The 21055-nt window shown below is 39.3% G+C and overlaps 1 protein-coding gene and 1 long non-coding RNA gene across 2 annotated transcripts in view; one reads left to right on the top strand and one right to left on the bottom strand.

The window, feature by feature from the left end:
* The window catches only part of CDR2 (cerebellar degeneration related protein 2), a 22705-nt gene extending 18499 nt beyond the window's left edge, over positions 1-4206 (bottom strand). Inside the window, exon 1 of the mRNA XM_074346222.1 lies at positions 3831-4206. Coding sequence (XP_074202323.1) covers positions 3831-3909 — 79 coding nt within the window. The 5' untranslated portion in view covers positions 3910-4206. The remainder of the gene's footprint in view (positions 1-3830) is intronic.
* LOC141573901 (uncharacterized) lies at positions 4096-20652 on the top strand. The gene is made up of 3 exons (XR_012500334.1): positions 4096-14951; positions 17219-17302; positions 20418-20652. It is a non-coding gene; the product is annotated as an uncharacterized LOC141573901 (long non-coding RNA).
* Positions 20653-21055: the final 403 nt, after the last annotated feature.

Here is a 21055-nt window from a genome sequence, read left to right as displayed (position 1 = left end):
AAATGGGAGAATACTCAATGTCCTTTATTTATATTTTTAATTAAGGCACAAAGAAAAGGAAACAATATAGTTTTGAAGCCTTATGCAGCTGTTCATCTGTTTTACAATAAGCATCTTCATTAAGGGATTATCTTTTCTAAATCCTATTGAACTGGCGTAGGCAGCCACTAAAAACAGCACAGATTTACGGTGGGCTTGAGAACTGCAACCTATCAATACCTTCATGTTTAATAGTCACTAATCCGTCTTTGCAAGTGATAATAATCTAGTTTAACAGTGGAAACTGTTAGCTTTAAACAGATATTCTACTCAGCCCTATTCCTTGGGTAAAAAATTAGCTGTAGCAGTCAAATGATTTTCTTTTAAAAAGATCCTCCTTCCAGAATTCTGAAAGCTTTAAATCCCACTGCTATTCTATTTTTCTTATTTTACTTCAGTTTTTTTCAAAAATACGAGGACAACATATTCCCATGTTAGCTGTAGTCTCTAGCAGTAATTCAGTAACGTTAAGGCTGAAAGCTTTTCCTATTACAAAACCAAATGCGTCATTTGGTGATGCTTCTGCGTGGCTCCTGTTGTCAACGTTACTATAATTGGGAAAGCAAAAGACCTGAACATAAACATCAAGAAAAATGACGGTGTCAAGTTTTAATGACCCTCCAAAGAGTGATTCAGCAAATTAGTTGCTCACATGAAGAATGTACTCATCTTGAAAGGAAGCAGAAATCTTAGGATTCCCTTAAACTAAGATTTCATTTGCTGATCCACATAGTAGAAACCCGAATCCTTATTCTAAGCTTGCACAGCTCACCAAAGGACAATTATAATAGCAACTGGTCTAAAAGAAAACCCAGTCTCTGAAGTCTTTCCACCTTGTTCTCAGGGGCACATTTCAAAGCAAGCACCATCATTACCTGCATAGAAGGCTCCTGATGTCCCAGAAGGGATCTTACACAGAGATCACTGTCAGTATTCTTAGCCGTGCCAACTCGTCCCTCTGACAAAAGACAGTCTCTCCATCAAAGTGTTTCATAAAAGCAAAGGGTTTTCTCCTTCTGCCTGCACACAGCTTTACATGTTTCTAACAAGATATGAATAGTAGACCAGAGCCTTTCGAGGTTAGAAGCTATCAGAAATTTTAATTAAAAAAAGAATGCCCCAGCAAACTTTTGTACAAAGATTCAGTCTACTTAAATAATGCTTCTGTTGCTAAAGGAGAAAAATGTGTAGTTCTACAGCTGTGAGAACAGTCTTTGAAAGTTCTTTTAGCAGCTCTCTCCAAACAAGGCTTTCTCGGTAAAATAGTGACGATGTTAAAAAATGAACAGACAGATGTCTGCACTTGATAAAATCCCACCAGATGAGCTTATCAATCTGTTTAAGAGAACAGACCTGCTCCCAAACTTTACTCAGCAGCAAATATCTACTGAGGGCCCACTCTGCGCCATGCACCGTGGTGGGCACACACCAGGAGGCAGCATCTCCAGACTTCTCAAGCCAACAGATTCCTAGACGGTCAGCTCCATGAGCTGATTCCTGCCTATCTTATCTTGTGGATATGCACTGTGGCCCCAGTGCCTAGATGAACACCTGGCACAGCGCAGGTAACAAAAATTTTTGAGCAAGTAACAAATTAAACATCCATGAAAATTTTAGGATTTCTTTAACATAATTTAGCGAAACTGGGACAAAGATACCCTTCTATTCACCCTGCAGTCTTCATTCTTTTACAGGCCACATCCACAGTTGTGACTGTTGGAATTTCACATCTATTCCTATCCCCCACACTTGGTTATGACATACAGGATTATGTCAAAGTCCACTGTGACAACAGATTCAAAAGTCCTTTGAGAAGCATCGAACAAATTCCAAATGCAAACTGGCATTAAGGAGGTTTGGACCTGTGCTCTTTTAAGGTTTCATTAAAGTGGAACATCTGATGATTTCATTTTGATCAGAGGTCAAAGAGTTCCACATCTAATTCCAACATGTTGCATTTGCTTCTCGGTGGATTGAAATATTGCAATCGGTTGTTCCTAACAAACTCCCACAGGGGGAAAGTGGTGTGGACTAAGGCACCTGATGGAAGAGAGCCATGCAAAGAGTGATTCTGTGTGAGTGCCTCAGTCAGTTCAACAAATGCTAAAATCGAGCTTCTATTATGTGCTAAGTATTATGCCAGACTTAAAAAAAAAAAAGCCTGTACAAATCTACACTTTCTATAAATATAGTAAAGAAAAATATTTAGCTTCGATTATAGGACAAACTGCTTAATTTATTATAGGGAAATGTGGCAACTGCACAGTGGTTGCCTCATATATCCTGGAGAAAGTATCAAACTAGGCCATAAATCCATAGGGGGAATTCTGAAAACAGGTTAACCCGTAAGACAAATTTGCCGTGTGGACGTTGTGAACACGATTGCAAACACTGCAGTGCAGCCACTGAATAGCTTAGACTACAGAAGCAAAACGGTGAACTACTTTGGTTTAAGTGACTGTCCACAACATACTGATTTAAGAAGTCACCTTCCCCCAAAAGAGTTGCTTATTTTCCTTTTCTAAGTATGAGTCATTCAAGCCTACGTTCTCCTCCCGACCAAGTTCAGTGGTTAGCATGAACAAACATCATGGTCATTTAATATTCAACTAAATAAGATGTTAATTTTTCCAGCAAGTTTAGAGCTAACAAAGTTGACTTACACAGAATTGCAGAAACCAAAGACGCCTGAAAAAAATTCCTGAGGATTATTCAGTATTCAGTACAGTGGGTAGGAAAGTTTGCTCTGCAGTTTGGAGTAGAATCCCTAGCTCCCCCAATAAGAGTACCTACTTCTACCTCTAAAGCATGGCTGGATTAAATAAGCACCTGTGTGAAGGGCCCATCAGCGTCTCGCACCAAACAGCAAGTTCCTGCTACTAATAGGCAACTCTAACTCCAACTGAGGGCCACTCTAAGATTTTTCTCTGGAGACACCATCTGCAAGAAATCCAAGACAGGCCAAGATACGAATGCCCATTTTTAACTAAAAGGCTGGGGTGCAAAGTCAAAGAAGTGACAGAGGCAGAAGTGCCCTCAAGTCATCTCATTTGGCATCTGGTGAATTACTACGCGTAAGCAATCCCCCCACCCCACCCCGCGACAGTCTGACACTAACCGAAAAGCTGTAAACTGAGCCTGTGAAGAAGAGATAGGCTTTGGGCAGTGGCCGTGACTCCTCATTCTGGATGTGTGGGTTCAAATAACTGCTCCCACACTTAACTGGAAGGAAGTCACTTGGCCGCCTTAGTCTCCGCTTTCCCCATCTGGAAAATGGGGCTAACACAAGCTACTCTCTCACAGAGTTACCAAATGTGTGCAAAGGGCTCCGTTGCTGCCACCCAACAGTGCCATCCGGGGACGACCACCTGCAGCAGCTCACACTCGGCGCCGGGCTGGCGGCGGTTCCTCCCGGAGGCAGAGAGGCAGCGGGCCCGAGCCCGGTAAGGGGCCACCCCGCTCTGCTCCAAGGAAGGCCGTGGGGATTAAATCAACTAATCCGGGGAACGCGCTTCAAACAGCGCCTGGAGCCCCGTTAGCATTCCACACGCACTGGCGACGGTGATGGTGGTGATTACTGCGCAGAAGCCCCGGCCCCGCGCAGCGGAGTCCTCCCGGGCGGGATGGGCAGGCGCGAGAGTCCCAACGCCAGGTGACCGTCAGACCTTTCCCGCCTCTGGCATCTGTTGGCCGCGAGCAAAAGCAACTTTTTATCAGTTTCGCGGCGAGAAGGAGAAGCCGCTAGCCGGCAGCCTTCCCGCCCAGGCCCCGCCGGGCGACCGCGCCCTCACCTTGCTGGAGATCCTGCTGGTCGTACCACGGCTCGTCCTCCTTCATCTCAAACTCCTCCACCAGGTTCTCCGCCAGCATCTCGGCCGGCTCTTCCGGGGACAGCGGCTCCCACCGCCGCCAGCCCGCCTCAGCCGCTGCCCCGGGCTCTCCGCCGGCCCCTCCGCTCTCAGCCAGAGCCGCCCTCGGGCGGGACGCGCCGCCGCCGCCGCCCAGGCTCCGCCGCGCCGCCGGATGACAGCCACCCGCTGCCGCCGCCGCGGGGCGGCCGGCAGCCCACGTCGCGGACCCGCTTCGCGACTCGCCTCGCACCGCCCAACGGACCGAACGGCCGGCAACCCGCCGCGATCGCCCCGGCCGGCGCCCCGAGCCGGCTCCTCACGCAGCAGCCGGGCCCAACGTGGCACTTTGGCAGAATCCTCCCCGACGGGGGCTGCGATTCAAACCCCCGGTGGCTCCTCAACCAATCGCGAGTGGGTTTCCGGCCGAGCGGCGGCGAGGCTGTCCAATCGCGTCTCGCCGAAGGCCCGCGGTTCGCCCGGTCTCAAGGGCAAGTAGCCAATAGCGACTCCGGAAGAAACAAAGGAGGCGGGGAAAAGGCGAAGAGGTGCGGCCGAAGGCCCCGCCCTCTCTCGGGCGTTAGGTCGCTTCTGGGCTTGCATTCAGGGTGCTGGGGGTGTCGGGGTGGCCGCCGCCGCAGCGCGTGTGGTGGGTGTCCGGCGGTGCTGACCTGCTGCGTGGGCATGAGGGTCTGGAGTCTGGCCTCCCAGCAGCAGGCGGTTGCAGGCGTGGGGCGCGGAGGGTACCAGGACTCCGAGGTCCGCTGCCCTGCCTCTCCCCGCTGGTCTTTTGAGTCCCAGATTTGCTTTCCTTGGTGCGGGGTAATTAAGAGTCGGTCGGAAGTTTAGGGTGTTTTCTCCTTGGTATCTGAACCCCCACCTCCAACCTGCTGAGCGTTGTACACACTCCCCGTGAAACGGTGGGCCTCAGGCCCACCTGGGTATCTGGGTCCTGAAGGGGTGCAGTTGATGCTAACTCCTCAGAAAAAAATTGCATTTTCGCATGCGATTTTTAAAAGATTCACACATCACAAGTTAAACATCTGGAGTAATTAAGACCTGACATCTGGAGAGAAGAGACTGCAGCCCTAGCACTCGACGGCCAGCAGGGCATTGAACGTTGTCTTCCACAGACAATAACAAAATAAATGCTGCTCGTGACGTTTACCATCACCGTGCAGTCAAAACACAGAAAGTTTAAAATATAGTGACAGGACAAAAGGTCAGTGTCCTCAACCTTGATGTAATGATACAGCTGGCAGAAGACAGCGGTGCCCTCTCATAGTAGAATGCCAACCAATAAACATAGAAGGAATAATGGTGTTAGGAGTGATACAAGAGGCATGGTAAACTCGCAAATCCTTTTCTCCCGAATCCAGGTATACTAGAAGGCGGAGTGTTACTGACCCACTTTTTATTGCTAGGTTAGGAAAGAAGCTAGGTCCCCTGTTTAACCTGTACTGCCCTAGTTGTGGATATTCTGGTAGAGCCCAGAGCCAAAAGAAAACAACTAAAACCAGCTATCTTAATTTAAAAGTCAGTCACTACAGATAGAGCTCTTTGGAAGGAAAGATGACTGGCTTTAGGGTTTGCTGATGGTGATTTGTGGACACTGAAGGGATAGAATCCTGCATCTACCTTCAAGAGGCTCATCTTCCATAGTCACTAATCTGCAAGATTGAAAGTGCTGACTTTTTTCTCCGTGGCAAATAGCTCATTTTGACTACAGATCAAATAGGAAACTGTATAAACGTTCTTTAACATTCACTGTCAAAAAACAAAAACAAAAAATAATGAAAAACAATCTGGGGAATTAAAGTTATCAATGATTTAAAATGGCAAAAAAAAAAAAACCCCAAAAAAGCCCCCAAACACCAGAATTTGTGCCTTTTGGTACTAGTGGGTTCTTTTTAAGGACACTATTTGGGGAAACTTTTTTTTTTACCCTAGCTTGAACAAAAATTGCATTGAAAAATACACGTTGGCTTTCAGTGCTAAAAGCCCTGCTCTGGGGGGGTGGTCTCCATCATTCTTTTAGAGGCTACGTAGTCATAGCTGAGAAGCAATCATAAGCAGCCTCTTCAGTGACATTATTTAATTTTTATAGTAGGTTAGTGAATAACAAGTTGATTCTAAAAGTGGTGATTTTCAGTTTGATACTTACTGAAATAAGTTTGTTATGATGAAAATAATCTAAAGCAAAATATTGATAGTTACTTTTTTGCAGATGGAAATAAGGAAGATTTTTACTTCCTCCTCTCAATATATATAAACAAAGAGAAGTTTGGGCTATGGAGTGTTTAATAATGTTATTAAATCCTTATATTCACCTTATATACTGTGTACATATTACATAAACCTTACATTTTAGATACGATGGGTGCTTAACTCAAAATCTTTTTAAAAAAAATTTGTACTCAACTAAGCAAGCTTATGATCCTTTGCAAAATTCTGAGTTTATAAATACCTGCCTTCTGAGTTAATGATAGATCAGTTCAGAAGGTGTGCCATGCTTCTTATTTTAGCATGCCAGAAATAAAGCTAGGAAAAAGAAGTGTGCCTAGATTTTGGTGGGCTAAATTTGTATCTTGGCTTTTGGTTCTACTGACTCCCTTGTTTTTGGCCCTTTTAGTAACCCTAGCTTCCATCTTCATTCTCACTTGTGCCAAAAGTAACTACGTGGAATGAGGTCTTCAACAGGAGTTTCCAACTTTTTCAAACCTGCTTTAAAGCCAAAAATGTTAGCTGACCTCCACCTAATAGTATTTGTATTTTTCAGGTGTTTGAGCACTGCATAATGACAAAATAGTTCATATATTTGTATTTTATCCTTACAGCAGAATTTACAAACATTCAGAGAAAACTAGTACACATATGGGCAAAGTATTCTTTATTCTGTTCATTTTTTAAATATTAAAAAAATTTTTTTTGACGGAGGTACTGAGGATTGAACCCATGACCTTGTGCATACTAAGCATGCACTCTACCACTGAGTATACCCCTTTCCTCCTCTTTAGTCTGTTGACAGACAAGGCTTGGTCTGTATAAGGGTTTAATAACCCCTTTTGATAATTCTAGGGCCCTATGTCCCATAGAATTAAAATCATTCTTATAACTACCTGATGCAAAGTGAAGCTCAGGGACTTAGGTAATTTGATCATTTGAGCCAAATGCCCACTCCTCCCTTCTAACTTGCCCTCACCTTCCCTAAGAATTTGAATAATGTAGCATCAGGTGACTGCTTAATTCCAAAGGATTGTTTAAGCAAGTAACATCTCTTGAATTACCTGAATATTTGTCTGTTTTTTGCTTCAGTAAGATTTTTGGAGACCTGCCCAATATTCTAGTAAGCCAGGAATAAAACAGGAAAATCAAGACTAAAAGGAAGATGAGTCTATCCCTACCTCTTGCTTAGTTAACCTTTTCCCATTTTCCAGTTGGATAAATCAAATCACTGAAAGGATGAGACAATAGGCCAGATTTAAGAGGGACACCTACATCGGAGCAAGGTCCAAACTATGCCACTTCTATATCCATGTTAAGTATGTTCTTTGGGCCAAAGTTACAGTCTGTCAGGAGTTCAAGAATAAATCTTCCAATGCAAGTCTGTACTACTGAATGGACAACTTTATACTCAGATGAAATGCTTCCTTCTATTCTTTCTCTCTGGTGTTAGCTAAAGGTGTCACTTTGTTGTCCTCTTCTTTCTCACCCTTCTGAGTAGGGAGGATAATAATGCCATAAACATATCTCCCTGGCGACTAGTTAAATATATTCAAACTCTTGGATGAATCTCCTTTTTATAAGTTAGAAGAGATATTCAAGTAGAGGCACACTCTAAGCAAATTAGCATTTCTGGCAACAACTCAAAAACTGTTGAGTAAATGGATAAGAAAGTTAAGTGTTAAGTCCGGTTGCATGTTCACAGTTAGTGGCTTTGGACTTTTGTTTAAAATTAACTGGTGTCCAGTATCCATGGAATTTTTGCCATTGGTTAGCTATTGTATGCAAGTAGTGAATTGTAACCATTTCCTTTTCTTCTTACACTAAAGGAAGAAGAATTTCTCTGCATGGAAAATGACACTTTTAAATATCAAACCCAGTGCTTGGGCATTTTCTATGATAACATTAGGGACTGAAATGCTAAATTCTGTCTTCAGTTTCTATTATGTAAAGCTGTTTTTACATCTGTACAAGATTTCAGAAGTGGCCTTTTACCAAGCCCAGGTGAGGCAGATCCCTGTTGTCCTTTCCCCTAGGACTGAGTTTCTCCTTCCTTCCTTGTGATTTTCCAAAGAGCTGATCCTTCACAAGCTGAAAGTTATCAAGAAAGGGTTATCCATGTCCAAGATCCTCTGTTTGAGGGCAGAGAGTTTTAAAAGATTGTCACTTACAACGTAACAGCTTTAGAGTTTAAAGGGCAAGCTGTTGTTATCTGGAAAATCCACTTATGTGGACAAATTAGAATTATTACCAAGATATTCCGTGTTTTGAAATGGCCTATGATATTCACAAATTGTACTGTAACTCATTACCAATTAGACAGTCAGCATGGATGCAGTTCATGGTCTTAAGACCCCCTTATGTTTTATACTGTTACGTTTATTACCAACAACAACATCCTTGATCTAATAAATACTTCTGCCATTTTGAGATGGCAGACACTGATATTTTAACCTTTTCTAATGAAATTATGTAAAACTGTGCCATGGTCTGTAAATAGGCCATCACTCTCTGCAGAGACATGGATGTGGCTTGTGGAGAGTCAGTTTAGCGCCATGATTGAAAGGCAGACTCTGGGGTCCTCTGCTTTGGCTCAGACTCTGCCTCTGTCATTTATTAACTAAGCAAGTTGCTTAAGCTTCTCTGGCCCTCAGTTTCCTTGTAAGACAGGGATTAATAATAGTACCTGCTTCATAGGATTATTCTAAGGATTTCATGAAATAATTCATGTAACAGTTTGTACAATGCCTAAACACAAAGTGAATGCACACTGGCTTTTTGGTTAGTATTAGCTATTATTATTATTACTATTTCAGCACATATGCCTCTGCTGGTCTGAAAGCAGTGAGCTTTTTTTTTTTCCAATCAACTTTGGTTACTTCACTTCACATTAAGTAAAAACACAGGGGTCATTTTCATCAGTATAAACTGCACTAAAAGAATCCTGTGTTTTCTTCTAGATGATTTTAATGATCTGGAACGCTCTTAATGACCTGACAGGGTATTTTCACAACAACTCGAAGGCCGACTGCTGTTCCAACCGTCATACTTCTGTTTTGTATGGCGCCCCTGTATATGCAATAGCCTTTCTGCTTCCTTGGTTCCCTTGGAAAGACTATCGCGAAGGTGACTGGCTCAGTGGGCTTCACCTGGTGGTATCCTTATGTGCTTTTGATAGCATGCTTACCTTCATTCAGCAAGCCCAGTGTGTGCTGTTTGCAGAAATTTTCACTTGCTATGAAAGTCGGCTCCAGCTTCTTAAAATGAACCAAGTGGCGTCCCTGGTAGGATCTACCAGTATCCTGTTCTGTGGCCTCATCTCTGATAACATGGAAATTTTGCTCAATTTTCAGGCCACCGCCATTGTCATTGCCATTCTTGCTACTGTCAGCCTCTATACCGGCATGTGCCACAAGAGTCGCTTAGAACCTAAAAGAAGCCTCGAGGAAAACCTTTTCTCAGAAAGTGAGCAGGATCTCCCCTGGACCTCCGTCGTCTCACTGATGAGACAAATCTTGACCCAGAAAAACTTTCGCCTTTTTCTGATAATGAATTTCTTCCAGGTCTTCCTTTTAACCTTCAATAACTTCATGATGATCTTTGCTGATAATCTCATTCCCAAGGATGTTCTTCCTTCTTCTGTAAGGAGCGTCATGTACGGGGCAGGCTTTATCTACCCACAGGTACGTGGTCATTCTTCATGTATCTTCCTTCAGGGATTACCTGTTTAACTCTTACCTGGCTGAGGAAATTAAAAACCTAACTATATCAGTAGTTTGAAAAAAATGAGTCACAGTTGTTGAGAGACCCAGTGATTATACAAGAGCCCTAGGCATTATACAAGATTTAGTAGGAACATAATAGAAACGAGAGATGAAAGGAAAAAAGCAAGGGGAACCCAACGCAAACTGAGCATCGTGGTGTTTTAAACATTTTAGTTTTTGAATTTTGTTCTCTGAGCTGCCTCACTTACACCTACACAGAGCTATGGAAAAAAACAGATGGCTTCCTGTGAGTGTGTCATTTCGCTTTATCCTGGCATTTAAGATTCCAGGGACTATTTCAAGGGAGGAGAATTCCTTGATCCTAAATTCCTGAAGCCAGGTTTCAAAACACTTGGCTAAAAGACTGAGTCCTGGAATTTCAGAGCGTCAGTAAAATTCCATGGTCATGACCATTAGTGCAGAGGGTATGTCCATCTTCAAGAAAAATACCAGCCTGTTGTTTATTACACCATTTGGAGAGTTGATGAATCAAATTGCTCCCCTTAACCTAAATGCATCCTCCAAAAATATGACTTAACCTAGCCTATGATACAGGCTTTTTCCTGTTTTTTTACAATTAAAGTCTGTTATCTGTGCTCCTCAGAGAATGAGTTATTCTAGATAAGTTTTTACTATTTACTAACTTCCAAAATATTTAAACCAGGTTGGGTAGAAATAGTTCTAAAATGTTGTATGTGTTGTCATACTTTCTTAAGTGAAGTATGCAGGACAGAATTTGCCTTTCTGCCATTAGCTCAAGGCCTTTATCATAGTTTGGTTACTGTATATACCCTAATAATGAGAACTCACATTTATTGAGTGCTTACCACATGCCAAGCGCCTTGAACATGTTATCACACGTAATTCTCACAATCACCTGCAAGAAAGAGACTCTTCCTACCCTTACAAGTGAGAAGAGGGACGCTCAGAAGCCTTACAGTCTTGCGCTCTAAGATCATCTCAAGAGGGTACTGTGTTCATGTGGTCTGTTTAGCAGAGTTTACCAAATAGAGTTTCATTTTTGGCTTATCAGTATAATCCTAGGTACTGTGTGTGCGTAAGAAAATGAGACTCTCCCTTCTGGGCAGTTTGAGGTTTTTCCAGTTGTTTGCTCCTGGGTTCAACGACCCAGAATGGGGAGCTGTTCTGAGTTCTTTTCTCTGCTTGTTATAATCAGATTCTAGGCTGTACATAAATTCCCAATTTTAATCACGTACTTGCCTATAGGATCTCTTCTTCTCTAGGTTAAAACAAGTTTGTTAAACACTTATGTAAAAAATTGTTTTAAAGGGTAGATATATATTTTTAAACGGATGGTATTTCATTGAGATATAAGTCACATACCATACAATTAATTTACCCATTTATTTATTTATTTAAACTTTTTTGGCAGGAGTGGTGGTGGTAATTACTTGTTTATTTTTAGAGGTGGTACTGGGGATTGAACGCAGGACCTTGTGCATACTAAGCATATACTCTACCATTTGAGCTATAGTCTCCACCCACTAATTCACCCATTTAAAATGTCCAGTTCAGTAGTTTTTAGCATACTCACACATGTGCAACCATTACTGCAGTCAATTTTAGAACAGTTCATCATCTCCAAAAAGTAAGAGTTGAAATAAAGACAGTTTTTTGGTTACAGTTTTATTGAGATATGATTGACTCTCAATAAACTATACATATTTGAATGGTACAACTTAGTACATTTTGACCTATGTATGTACCATGAAACCATCACCACAATCAAAATGGCAGACATGCTCATCACTCCCCAAAGTGTCCATGTGCCTCTTCATAATCCCTCTCTGAACCCTTCTTACCCTCCCTCATCCCCAGGTCACCACCCACCTGCTTTTAGTCACTATAGACCAGTTTGCATTGTCAAGATTTTTATGTAAATGGAATATTACAATATATACTATTTTTCGGTCTAGACTCTTCAGCCATGTTGTTGTGTATATCAATATTTCATTCCTTTTTATTGCCAAATAGTATTCCATTTGGTATACCAAATTTATTTACCTGTTCACTTTTTGATGGGGCTTTGGGTTGTTCCCAGTTTTTGGCTATTACAAATAAAACTGCTGTGAACATTTGTGTCTTTGTGTGGACGGATGCTTTCCTTTCCCTTAGGTAAACCCCTGGGAGTGGAATGGCTGGACTGCATGGTAGGCCTATGTTTAACTTTTAAAGACACTGCCAAACTGTTCTCCAAAGTGGTTGTACCATTTTACATTCCTCCTGATCATGTATAAGTTTTCCAGTTTCTCCACATTCTCATCAATACTTATAGCAGACTTTTTAGTTTTGGCCATACTAGTAGGTGTGTGGTAGTATCTTCTTATGGTTTTGATTTGCATTTTCCTCATGACTATTAATGATGTTGAGCATCTTTTCATGTGTTTACTTGCCATCCATATTTTTTTTTGGTGAATTATTTTTTCAAATCTTTATTTTTTAAAATTGAGTTGTATATTACTGAATTGTAAGGGTTCTCTGTATTTTTAATATGTTATAGTGTTATAGATTCTAGACATAAGTCCTTTGTTGAATATATGTTCAGTAATATTTTCTCCCAGGCTCTCTCGGCTATTAAATTTTAAGAGAAATATGACCAAAAGATTTCGACAGTCCTTTTACTCAAGCCTTCACACTAACATATGAATTTCTGCTGATCTCTATAAAAAATCATTGTCAACTGGAAATCCAAAGTTGTTTTAAATTTATTCTTAATTTCTAGAGAAGTGACATATAAGTTATTGGGGTCAAAGAATGACAACTCATTGTGATTTGTTGTTATTTATTTATATAAATCTACCCGTTGGGTATGGTAATGAAGGCTAAGCACTGTGTTTTCATTTTCTCAGGCTGTCTTCTCAGTGGCTTTCTTTCTGAGGAGTTGAATAAATGAAAGGAGAAAAGAATGAGCAAGTGCTCTTTCTCTCCAGTAACTGTTTTAATATGTCTGTGACTCTTCCACATCCCACTCCCCTCAGAGAGGCCGAGTAGTAAATGGGTTAGCAGCATGGAGGCTGCCGGGGAGGAGTCTGGCTTCCCACCTACTAGCTGTGTGACCATGAGTAAGTTACCCAAGCTCTCTGTGTCTCAGTTTCCTCATCTGTAAAATGAAAATAAAAATAGTATCTAAGTAATGGAATTATTATGAGGATTAAATGAGTTAAAACATACAAAGTACTTAAAAGGATTCCTGGCACAAAACAGACACTCTAGAAATGTTAGCTTTTATTATTAAGGATCAGTGCAGCAAATTTATTAGACTTCCACTGTAGATGCAGCACTGGCTTTATCTCTGTTTTGATTTAGGCTTCTTTGGCAAGGGTTTGCCAACGCTTGTGCCGAGACACACTAGTCACAAACTCCTACTCAATGAACGTATGAATGGAGAGCCAAAACCCTCAGTTTGTTGAAGGCTTTAGTTTAGTGGAAGAAAAAGTAGTTGCTCTCTCTTTTTTGTTGTTGTTGAATTACTCATCATCGGCTCATATCTTTTTATTGATTCAACATGTTAATAATAACAATTATTGAGTACCTTATACTGAGTGTGCCGCAGGTGAGAGAGACAGAGGGAGAGGCAGATGGAGGCACAGAGGGTGGGATAGTGCTAGCTGGAGGAAATGCCTCTCAGGTACAGTAACTCATCTGCGAATACACAGCTAAAAGTGACAAAGCTGGAATTCAAACCTAGGGACATCTGATTTCAAAATTTTTCACTTTCCACTTAGCCACATATTTCTTCCATGATTACTTTCTTGTAGTTTGCATAGTGTTTATGTATTGGAGATTGAGAACAAGAAGCTTCGTTTCAATATGTAGACCTGTGTAATTTTACAATATCATTATTAAAATATAGAAATATAAGGGGACTCTCTGCAGTGTTTTCCGTACTTTATCTCACAGACCTCTAAGAAATGCCTTGGATCACATCAGCCACTGAGCCACTGCTTTTAGTTTTCAAAAGAAGTGCTCTTGTTCCTTGAAAGTAGAGAAATAAACCAAAAAAATCACTTAGGGGAAAAAAAACCTTTGTGTTTATTAAAGAACATTTGAATCACACTTAACATCATACAAAATTGTCTTCTAATTGTAATGCATACACATTAAGTTAGTGAAACCGTTTCAGGGCTAAACAATGTACTTTTTAATTGAAAACAAAGCGTATCTTTTCATCTTTGTTAATGTACATATATATATTTAGCCCCAAAGTTTCAGTCTAGAGCAATGAACTTTTTAATTGGTAGCAAGAAATGCGGGGAAAAAAAATGTGACTCTGAGCTTTTAACATGAATCTATTAGAATTATGAAAATATATAAGATTAGGCAGGAAACAACCAGAAGAAATGTGGAATCACAAACTATTATTTATCTGTGGTTCTTAGTTTTATTATTATAATACATTTCAGACATATTACTATAAGAAGAATAGTGAACTATTTATTCATCTATTCAGTAAATATTTGTTTCAACTCCTATTTCAACTCCTATGTGTTAGGTGAATTCTGGGCTCTAATCCTAAATTTTAAAATCTGGATTTATTTTAGATTTGAGTTGGCTTTTTCATATTACAGTTCAGCAATGCTGATTTTTTCGAAGTGATGTTTTGTTCATATGTTTGTGTGAAAATAAAAATGTAGGAAACCATGTCCCTGTTTGTTCATTTTGCAGGAAGTAATTGCTGTTACTTTGTTATTTATAAAATATTACTGTCCTCAGTCAATTTTTATGGATATAAACAGATTGTAACATTTCTAATCATGATAGAAAATATTAGTCGTGTGTTTCAACTGGCATTATAATTCAGCAGCAAATGTTTGCTGAGAACGTTTCTTTCGTTGTCAGCAAGATCAAGCATGATTCCGAGGGTTCCATCTTAACACGATGCCAATCTGTTTCCATTTCAGTGCCTTGTACTTATCAGCCAGTCCTGGCTGAAGAAGTTTGGTTACTATAAAATTATCTTATTTTCATTCTACCTAGAAGGAACAGCCTCCATTGTCATGTTACTTCTTGGACAGCAGTGCTATTACTTTTTGGCTCTTTATCCGACTATCATCATGTAAGTAAATGTCAGTGCCAATCCCCAAATTATAGGAGGTCTTGCCTATTCCTTTCAAGCAGTGAAAGATCTCTGATCTGAAATGTGTTTAATATTCATTTCTAGGAAGAGTCATTATGACTTTGTGTCAAATTGAATGTTAACTGCTTCTTTTTTTGAAGAGATTACAATATGCTAAATTTTGTGATAAAGTTTAAGTTCCTTTTTCTAACCTGTTACAGTGCATCATTTAGTAAATGCTGCTGCCAAATAAGAATCTTGCTCCCAAAATATGGTCTTTGCCTTTGTTTGCCATCAATGGCTCTACTATCTATCTAGTTGCCCAAGTCAGAGACTGTGAAGTTGTGTTTGCCTTCTCTTTCTTGTCTCTTGCATCCAGTAATTATTAGCAGCTTTAGCTCCCTAATATGTCCTGAATCCACCCGTTCTCTGTCCCCGTTGCCATTCCTCTAGCTCAGGTCCTCATCAGCTCTTACGTGGATTTCCATATAGCCTCCCATGTGCTCTCCTTGCCTCTAGTCCCCAGTCTCTCCAACCCCTTCTTCCATATTGCTTCTGGAATAACATGTCATTCCTTTTCCTAAGTGGCTTCTCATTGCTTTCAGGATATAATCCAAATGATGATGTGTGAGATCCTTTGTTACCAGGCCCTGTTTACCTCCTCATCTTTATTTCTTGTTACTCCTCCACTTAGAATGAACTCTCTGCCATAGAGAAACACTCTGCAGTGCCGGATTCAAACACCTCCGTGCCCTAATGTGCAGCACACTGTGCCTGGAAAGCTCTTCACCATTTCTTATGTGACTCTCTCCTAAGTGTTCCATTAGGCGGCAGCTCAAGGAAGGATGTGCTTTCCAGAAAGCCTTCCTTGATTTCCTCACCTGGAATATGTGTTCCTCCTACATGACCGAAATGGCCTACACTTATTTCTGTGTAGCATTGGTCCCCCTGCCTGTGACTGTCTGTGGCCCCCACTGGACTGAGCTTGTTATGAGCAGTGTCCAGTTTCTTATTACTGTGGCCCCATCATCTTCTACAGTTCCTGCAAATAGTTGGTCCTTAGAAAATGTATATTGGGTGAACAAATGAATAAATCCTACACCAGGTCCCTGCTGGAACAATTTGAGAAAATTTCCAGGAAGACTTAATTGCATTTTGAATAAGCTGGTAGTGAAGAGTATAGTAATTAACCCAACGTATTGAAACTTCAAGATATTAGAACCCCATATAGATGATTCTTCTGTCTGCCTATAATTGTGACCCTTGGCTATATCATATTTAAAATGACATTTTTATAGTGATTTTTAGAGTGAAAAATTTTTGTTTGCTTTTTTTTTGCTTAAATCACTCCCATTTTCATTCTCTTATAAATTAAAATGTTATATGATCTTTTACAGTTTTTTTTGTTACAGTTCTTAGTTTATCCTATCTTGATATTAAGAGACTTATGCATTGGATGTGATGTTGGGCTAGAAGACTTCTAAATGCCCTTCCAGTTAAAATATATTAGAATTTATATTATTAAATACTACATATATGATATTTTACTTAGCTTATTTTTTTGCATGGGATAAAGATTGTACAAAAGAACTATAAGAAGATAATACACATTTCATTAGCTTATGATAAAGAATTAGCAAATATAAGTAGTGGATTATAAATTTAAACTGAAAAGAAGTTTCAAAATCTGCTATTCTTGGCTTCTCTTACCAAAGATAATTTTTAAAAATTATATATTTATGTGAATTAGGGAGAATGGATTCTCCTTTCTTCTGTTTGATTGTGCTTTTTACAAAATATTGATTCTATTTAAAATATATTCCAAAATCCTATGTCATTATTATCCTGCTCATAAAACTAGAAAGTTCATTTTAATTAAGACAATGATCAACTATAAAAAAAAAAAAAGAGAGAGAGAGAAAAATGTCTGATGAATTTCCCTGGCATGTTTGTTCTTTAGAATCTATCCATAATTTAAGCAGATTTAATGAGCAGGTAGTTATTGGGGAATGAGGAAAAAGCATAAAAAACATTTTTAAAATGTAGTTATTTTATTTTTAAAAGAAAATTATATATTTATAGCTATATAATAAATATTTGGGGAGGATAGAAGTGTGTGCCTAATGTATCTTTACTTTTATAGTATATTATTTCATTTTTCCTTCTTTCAAACCAAATGTCAACTTTTATTTGATGCTTGTTTTTTAAACAAAATCTGTGCCTCTAGTTATAGAATTTTCATATGTGTATTTCAAAATTGTTTCTAGGGTGATTGTGCAAGCTTCTTTTTGCTTATTTAACCTGCCACTAGCTGACATGGTCGATGCAGATTTACTGAAGTTCAATCGGCAGTAAGTATATTTTTTCAAAAATTAGCTTTAAAAAATATCACGTGGAGGCGAGACTTACCAGAGTCTCCATATTTCAGTTATATTGCTGCTACGAATCACACAACTGAGAGGCGACCACTAGGGGCCTCACTGGGAATCAGAAAGCTGAACATAATAGGATATTCATAATTGTTTGCCCAGGGCAACTGTTCCCTGCTTTTGAAAGACATCATGATTTTTTATTCCTCAGCCTCACACAACCAATGCTACAATAAGGTTAAATCTCAGAAACCAATGTGAAATCTCAGGTAGCTTTATGTTTTACATACTGCAATGTGCATTATTGCACTGGATGATAAGGCAAAATGACCTTTGCTCTATGACATCACAAAAAATAAAAATAAAAATCAAGGACTATCTTATCTTATTTTTACTCAAAAAAGCATATGATGAGAGGTTTTGTTCTTCCATGTGGTTATGAAGAGCATTTTTGATCAGCTGTCAAATTGACTTGATTGGCAAATATTTTCTAATACATGCCCTGTTTTATGGATTAGAGAGGAATGTGTTATTTTGAGACGAGTACATTCTTTATTAGCTCTGTAGAAACATTTAGACTGCACAGCCTCTTTTTTTTTTTTTTAAGGGAACTTAAATTGAAGGAAGCTTTGCCAATCCAGCTCAGTGATTTCTTCTTTATATAATTCCTTTCCTGTTTCAGACTTCCGTTGCTAAGTCAGGTTTGGAGTGATGAGCAGGATGGTGAGCTCCTTATGGTTTGGGACTGTGTCCTTAGTGCCTAGGAAAATAACCTGGCTCAAACCACTTTTTAAAAAATGAATAAATTAACAAGAAGAAACGTCAGTAAACATCTCGTAACTCTCACATTCTTTTTGAATGAGACTGGGTACAAATGAATAAAATGTCTCAAAACAGTTGGCAAGCGAAGGGCAGCGACCTTTACCAAATGCCAATGTGTGCAAGCACTTACGGCTTCGGCTCATTCAAGTCTCACAGCAGCCTTGTGTGATAGACATTATTGGCTCAACCAATATTTATTAATTACCTCTTATGTGTCAGGCTCTGTGGTAAGCGCTGGGGGTACCATATGGCAGGTCTTGTGACAGATCCCTTCTAAAATGTAGTCTTATGCACCTGCTGTATGCTTCTGACCAAATGACTACTCTTGAAGACTCATGTGCTTTTCTGCTCCCATAAGTTGTATCCTTACCAAGAGTCAGTACTTTTTGTTTCAAATAAGTTAATGTCCAATGCAATTGCTGTTATAATTACATTTCATTACACTTATGGTTTATACATTTAAGAAATAAAGGTGTGAAATGAAAGTTATTTCTATGAAAACTAAGTTGGATGCTTTAGAAAGAATTGGAAAAGATTAAGTGTAAAAAAAAATTACCATCAAATCTGATTTGGTGAGAACTGTAAATGTTTGGGGAGGAAAATCATAAAAATCTAAAGACATTCTGTACTCAGATTGCCTTGTAAACAACTTTAGATGCTCTCTGTAACTGACAGTAGAAACTGTAGATCGTGTAATAAGGAAACTGTACATGCCGGAAAGATGGCCCAGCAGTTTCATCAGTGGACCTGTCCTCGAAGAAAATACCCAAAGAAAAGATTGATGAATGTATTGCTAAGTTAAAACAGAATGGTTAATGTCTCTTCTTCTGAAAAGGACTTTTTTGCTTTAGCTGTCATCCTGATCATGTCAGATCAGAACTTAATACAGGGAGCCAAAACTGAGGTGGCCCTTGCCCTTGTAGCACTGACAGTCTAGTAGGGGAAACAGAAAGAAGTTGTATTATTACATTATTGTGCAATCATAATTATCCCCACTTTCAAGAAACTAAGACTCTTGAGGGGAGAATTTCCCAAGGTAAGAGAAATAACAGGTTACAGAACTGGGAATGAAACTCAAGCTTTTACCATCAAATTAAACTTCCTCAATTCTCTGGCCTCCCCTTTCCTTTCGTTTCCTTTCCTTTTTCTTCCCTTTCTTCACCTCCCTTTTTTCTTCTCCTCTTCCTTTGCCTTAGTTGCAAACTTTCCATTATTAGCTGAAATATGACAAAATTTCAATTTATTCAGTCAATGCATTTGATTTATTTTTATATGACATAACTTAATTATCAAAAAATGATCTGGCAGGATTCTTACTGAGAACACACTAAAGTAATCCTTTACAAAATCTGGAAGATTTAGGTATGAAAGACTTAGGTATGAATCCCAGTTTTACTAGTTGCTAGCTGGGTGACTGTGAACAAGTTAATCTGTCCTCCCATCCCTAAAATAGGAGTGCAAATATCTCCCTCATGGGATTGTTGTGGAACTTAAATGAAATAATACATGTAGATATTATGGGTTTGGTTCCAGATCCCACTGGAATAAAGCAAATATCACAATAAGGTGAGTCACACAATTTCTTGGTTTTTCCAGTCCACATAAAAGTATTTTTATATTATGCTGTAGTCCATTAAGTGTACAGTAGCATTATGTCAAAAAAAAGTACCCATCTTAATTTAAAAACACTTTATTACTAAAAAATGGTATGTCCAAACAACTATTATAGTAACATCAAAGATCATTGATCACACATCACCATAACAAATATAATAATAATGATCAAGTTTGAAATATTGGGAGAATTACCAAAATGTGACACAGAGACGCAAAGTGAGCAAATGCTGTTGGAAAAACAATGCAGGTTTGTGGCAGCCTTGTGTTGTCAGATGATGGTTAGTATTTTTTAGCAATGAAGTTTTATTGAAATTAAAGTATGTACAGATTTTTTAGACACAATGCGTTGCACACTTAATAGACTGTAGTCTATTGTGTGAGTGTAATTTTTGTATGCACAAGGAAACAAAAAAACATTCCTGTGGCTAGCTTTATCACAATATTTGCTTTATTGAAGTGGTCTGGAGCTAAACCCACAATGTCTCTGAGGTATGCCTGTACAATTTCTACTGTAGTCTGTTTGGGCTCAAGGAGGACTTAATAGACAAAAGGACCTTGATACAGATGGACATATACATATATATGTATATATGCAGACATACATGCACACGTGGAATTTGTATGTGATGTCGATCCATGCTACTTTTTTCTGTTCCAGGTCACCTGTTTCCTCAATGATTTTTGGCATCAATGCTTTGTTTACCAAACCTGCTCAGTCTATAGCTCCTGTGGTGATACTCTCTAGACTAAACCAGTATGGATATGGAAACCCAAACAAAAGGTAGCTTTAAAAAAAACCCAAAACCTTTGAAATACTGTAATAGAAATATGAAAGCAGACTCGGCCTTTTACATTGATTAGTAAGTAGGCAGTTATCTTAGACTTTGAACATGATTAGTCATTGACTTAAAGATCTTGAATAAATTACAATAAAAAGTATTATGTCAAAGGAACTTCAATAGGAATATCTTTAAGGGTCTTCTTTAAATTCTGTATGCTACAAAAGTCTATAGAAGTCACACTAAGCTACATATGGATTGCTTTATCTAAGTTATTCATTCATTTATTATTTTTGGAGGGGAAGTAATTAGGTTCATTTATTTATTTATTTTTTGGGGGGGTGATTAGGTTTATTTATTTATTTTACTTTAATGGAGGTACTGGGGATTGAACCCATGACCTCATGCATGCTCAGCACATACTCCACCACTGAGCTATGCCCTCCTCTCTGTTTATTTGGTTTTTTTAACGGAGGTATTGGGTATTGAACCCAAGACCTTGTGCATGCTAAGCGTG

Source organism: Camelus bactrianus, chromosome 18 (genome assembly GCF_048773025.1).
Source record: "Camelus bactrianus isolate YW-2024 breed Bactrian camel chromosome 18, ASM4877302v1, whole genome shotgun sequence".
In the NCBI taxonomy this organism is placed as follows: Eukaryota; Metazoa; Chordata; class Mammalia; order Artiodactyla; family Camelidae; genus Camelus; species Camelus bactrianus.
This window is presented reverse-complemented; position numbering and strand designations above follow the sequence as displayed.